Raw genomic sequence first — 5,455 nt, forward strand, 5'->3', positions numbered from 1 at the left:
GTTACATCAATACAACAAGTATCAGTCAACAACTTCATTTTGCACCTCGGCTTCCTCCCCATCTTAAGACTTGCCTTCAATCTTACCCGACTTAATTCTCCTTCCATCATAGAGGTAGCGTTATAGACTCCATGTCCCTCATGTTCCTTTCTACTATGTTCCTCTTCTTGGATATGTCGGTTTTTGAAAAGGGAAGTTTCGGTTGAGAGGCTCGATTTGGTAATGTGGAGCTTCTGTTGTGGAGCTTGGATGGGAGGAAATTGGCTTCCAAGTCCTCTTTGTTGGACTTGATCAACTTGCGGGGGAAGTGGTCTATCTTGTTCTCGGTCTTAAGGGCTATTTGGAGCTTGGCTTGTTGCATTATGTGGTGGCCTTGGTGGATTGGTCATTGGAAGTAAAGTTTCGGGAGTAAAAGCATGAGAGTTCCTTCGATTCTCCATTCGATCCAACCTCTCACACATAGTTATCACATCCGAGTTAATTTTTTCAAGACCCGCATTTGCCCTAGCAAGGTCTCGGGACAAAGCATCAAGGAGGGCCAAAATGGTTTCCATTATGACCAAGAAGTTACCTACAAAACAACATATAAGTTAGTTGTACAAGAATGGTCTTCACACTCCCTCTCTATTTTTTTCCTCTCGGATTTTTTTTCCATCACTTTGATCTCACAAGTGTCGTAACCTTGCATGTACTCCGTGAGGCAGTGAGAGGTGGACCAAGTATTACAACGACTCAAAAGAATAAGACATACAAAGGAACATATACACAAAGGACAGTTTCAAAACTAACTTACAATCTAAAACTAGTTTGTAAGTTAGTAATGGAATCAACAAACGAAACTAAAGAAACAACACAATGAAACTAGAAGATCAAATTTTTGAGCTTAAAATTTTTGTGTGAACAGTAACTTGGGTGACATGGCAGCATACCATTTGTCAAGGCCCCACAATTAGTCACTAGTTGAAGTTTACAAACTTTAGTTACTATGTAATGGAGACAATTGGTTTTGGAGGGAAAGTATATGTCTTAAATCTCCTTTATGTCTAATCTTCAAAAGGCAAGACTTGACCTTGTACAATTACCACAAAAACAAGTCCCTTGAAACAAAGAAAGTGGTTGAAAAGCAGATGTCAAGAAAGTGATGGCTCAAGTCTTCTCACAAACAACTTTACAACTAGTAGGTTCACCTTTTTGAATCTATGTTACACTTTTGGTTGTCTAAAGTTGTAAGATTAGATGAAGAACAAGATGAACACCACAACAATCTTCAAGAACACATCATCAACAAAACAACAATTTCCACCCCACGGCAAACATCAACACACATCACGGCCAATTTTAGTGTCAACACACGGCCAAGGTTCTTTTTGGTGTTGTACTTTGGTTTTAGCAAGGGTGAAGGTTCTGATGAATGTCAAGAACTCAACAACAACTTTATCAAGAGCAACAACAACACCAACAATTTCCAACCAAGACTATAACAACAAGTCCACATGTCCAAGAACAACAACTTCAACACACGACCATGGTCTAGTTCACAAAAACAACATCAATTTTTTTAAAACTCAAATCTAGATCGACTCAAAGTGTTAATGGACAAGAATACTAACACTTGAAACAACAACACAAGAAAAATAAATCCTAGACCTAGACACACAACATTCGGCCAAGATACAACAACAACACGTTCAACTTATCGGCCAAGATCTCAAGCTCAAGAACACGTCTTTCTTTCCTTTTTTTTTTATTTTCTTAGCAAGAAAGCCCAAGATTGGTATTGTAAGAACAAAACCAAAGATAGCTCTGATACCAAATGATACGGGAAACGACAACGGAAACGTAAGAAAGGCACAAAGCAGTCCACTAAAGAGCCAACAGATTATATATCTGTTGCATCAGATTACAAATTTGTTACATCAGATTACAAATTTGTGACAACAGATATTCCATTTGAGCAACAGAACGACAATCTGTTGCATCAGATAGTATATTTGTTGCAAATTTTCCCAAACTAGATTGCAACAGTAAGACGAAGAAACAAGAACAATATGAAGAAAAACACACGGTTTTACTAACACGGGATAGAGACGGTTACAAGAACATAAACTTCTACAAGATTATAATAAAAGTAAAGTGATAGATAGATAGACTACACGAAGGTATAACTTAAAAACCCAAGAGCATATTCCACTCTTGGACCTTTAACACTACACTCAACGATTCACCTATCTCTTACATGACTCGAGATCGGATTCCACCTCTCAAGTATCGACGTTTCCAAGCAAACATAATCACTAGTGATTCCACACTAGATCTTGCCCTAGTTTCGGTTGGTGGCTTTTCCAAGCCTTAACTATGGTGTTACAAGTCTTACAAGACTCACAACTATCATCCAAAAACTATTAATGGAAGACCTAATATGTTACTTATATAGTCATTACAAAATGGAAGCCAAAAATGACCAAAAGGCCCTTAAGTGATGGGCTCCCATCAAGTGTAGCCCAAGTGTAGTGTTTGGACTGTTTTGGGTGCATAATTAGGTCCTCTTTGGCTCTTCAATTGAACACACCAAGTCTTGGATCCAACACGCACTCTCATGAATCCATATTCGAGATTATTCTTGTATAAGTTCAGGGACGGAAATAATAATTTGCTTTAAGTTTGGAGGTGTTTCCCCCACTTCACTCTACTACTACTATTACTATTTTCTAGTTAACCAGAAAGAGAGCAGTAGACCAGGGGTCTGTTAATGCATGACACAAATATGTATAGCATGTAGTTATAAAGCGGCGCAAGACAAACCTTAGAATTGAACATCGGTTCATTGAGATCAACAACTTTCAGCTCATCATCATTGAGACAAACCTTAGCATGTAGTGTACTCACAGTTTCCTGTTGGATAAATGTCTTCATTTTAGGGCATTCATTAATATCCACTTCTCTAAGAAATGGAAATTCAAGAGCATGCCTAGTCAGAATAAAATGCCCCAGCTTTGGAAAACTGTAAAGTTTCAGCACTTCCACTCGGGGAAATAAGGGCTCATTAGTCACGATTTCTTCTACTTGTTGTTCTTCTTCTGTGATCACTTCTTCCATTGATTGGCATTCTTGTATCAGTAGTGTTCGGAGATTCAGAAGACCTCTGGTCACTGACGGAGACATCAAGTTTCTTAATTTTCCACAATCCCGTACTTCCAATTTTTCAAGCTTTCTGAAGTAGGCAGTTGGAAGTTGGTGAGAGCACAGAGCAGTTATGCTGTTAGCCTTATAGAGTTGTAGCACTTCCAGGTTGGGACAAGAAACCTGCAAACATTGACAAGGCATCAACTCCATTTCTGATGTCTTGCAAATAATTACTAATAAAATTCTTGTTTTGTGTTGTGTCTTTTAATGTTATCATTAGATATAAATAAAATATAAATATATATGAATATACAATGTATAAATTAGTTGAAAAAATCGATACAGTTGATTTGGTTTGATTTTAATAAAAAGTGAACCAAAACGTCCCATGTACACACAGTCCCTCCAACCGTGCATTAAAATAGAGGCATATTTTATAATAAATTCCCAATGGCTACTCTATTATTCTTCAGAAGAATTTCAAATTATAAGTTAGAAAATACTTTATTAATTACAATTAAAAAAAAATACACGATAGAGAACTAGGTATGTTGTATAACTATAATCTATAACTACTAGAAAAGTGATTTGAATTTTTGCCCTTTATTAAAAGTTTTCGCTTTAAACAAAAGCGTTTTCTCTTATTTTTTTTGTAATAGATAAAACTTAAAATTCATTGAAATTTGATTATCAAACCTTTCATTATTTGAATTATATACCTTAAATATAGGCTTTTAACATCAATTAATATTTTACCTTAAGTAAATCTTCAAAAAAAAAAAAATATTGGAAGCTTGGCACGTACGTTAGTACATAAAAAGTACTATAAACGTTATATGCACTTTTTGAATTACTTTTGTATGGAAATTGCTAACCCCCAAGTAACATATAGGTGTATTCTTAATAGACAAATAATTTTTCAAAAAATAAAAAAGAATTTTAAAATTTTTAAAAACTCAATGTTACGTATACTTAATATTTTTTAAATTATCATTTAATTATCTTTATAATATTTAAAATTAAGGAGTTCTAAAATATATAGTAAAAGACAAAATATATGTAAAGTTTTTTAGAAGAATTAATAATTAATGATTCTTAAAATTTGTGGTGAGAAAAATATATTTTAAAAATTAAGGAGTCCTAAATTTGTGGTAAGATTTTTAAAATTTCTCCATAAGAAAAGATATTAATGGAGAAATATTAATATTTATTTAATATTCCTCGTAGGAGTGATAAAACCAAACCCAATTTTCAATTATAAGGCACGTACATGATAAATCAAAATTCAAAAACAATATACATGTAATTACTGAAGTTATGATTATAAAATTTGATTTAGGAAGAGTCAATTTTTTTTTCAGGTTTACAAGTCTTTTATTTTAGGGTTTCTAACATAATCAGAATTCAAGAAACCTAAAATTAAATACTTTATAATTAAATTAACGTTGCTTTATTATACCTATTCAACATGCATAAGAACACTTAGAACTATTTATATCCACCGTATAATAGGTCTATCGGCTTGATCCCTATGCTACCATCACAGACCTCATTGAAAATCTCAAATATGGGTCGCACCGCGAAACTTTCAGGGCCGACTCAACATAATTCAGATCACACCTCTTAACACTATAACTATTTTATGTTATATATCGTCTTTACATTTAATTTATGTACCTAGCCTTTTTTCCTTTACTTTTTATTGCTGAAATCTTTAGTTTTTTTATATGTGATTTGGTTTTGATTTGTAATGTATTCATTTTTTTTTCACTTTAATTTGTTTGAATGGTTGTTACGTATTGTTTGATAATGCAACATATTATATTTACTATATTGTATCATACTGTATTGTTTTTGTAAATACAATATTTGGATAAATTGTATCATTATCATACATTAACAATTTTTTAAAGCAATCAGAAACAACTCAAGTTTCTAATGCAAAGATGGAACCAGAATTAAGAAAGTTACAGATTCAATTCGACCAACCAAAAGTAAGATTATCTCATCATACTTTGAGGACATGGATGATGATTTAATGAAGAAGAAAGATCTAGATATGCTTAAAATAGTCGCAAGACTACAAATTGTGATTATATATCAAAAGGGGAGAAGTATCTTAACAAATAGTTTCGAGTTGATTAAGAACTAATCAAATATGTCTCTGTTCAGTGTCTTGAGATCATATAACAATTGACTTTATCTCTTTCTTTTTTTCCTTTGTTTAATAATGATTTTATTTTGATTAAGTTATTTAACTATATACGCTAAGGTTTTTTTTTTTCTTTTTTTTTTTTTTTTTTTTTTATAATTTCTTGTGTTAATCTTTCAG

The 5,455-nt window shown here is 33.0% G+C and overlaps 1 protein-coding gene across 1 annotated transcript; it reads right to left on the reverse strand.

Moving 5' to 3' along the window:
- Positions 1-2,802: 2,802 nt before the first annotated feature.
- LOC124890435 (disease resistance protein RPS2-like) lies at positions 2,803-3,333 on the reverse strand (the record flags this gene model as incomplete). Its single annotated transcript, XM_047402283.1, has 1 exon — positions 2,803-3,333. A coding segment is annotated over exon 1 (531 nt), but the record flags the coding sequence as incomplete, so codon positions are not given.
- Between the last annotated feature and the right edge of the window lie 2,122 nt (positions 3,334-5,455).

This window comes from Capsicum annuum, unplaced genomic scaffold (genome assembly GCF_002878395.1).
Source record: "Capsicum annuum cultivar UCD-10X-F1 unplaced genomic scaffold, UCD10Xv1.1 ctg17236, whole genome shotgun sequence".
Classification (NCBI taxonomy): domain Eukaryota; kingdom Viridiplantae; phylum Streptophyta; class Magnoliopsida; order Solanales; family Solanaceae; genus Capsicum; species Capsicum annuum.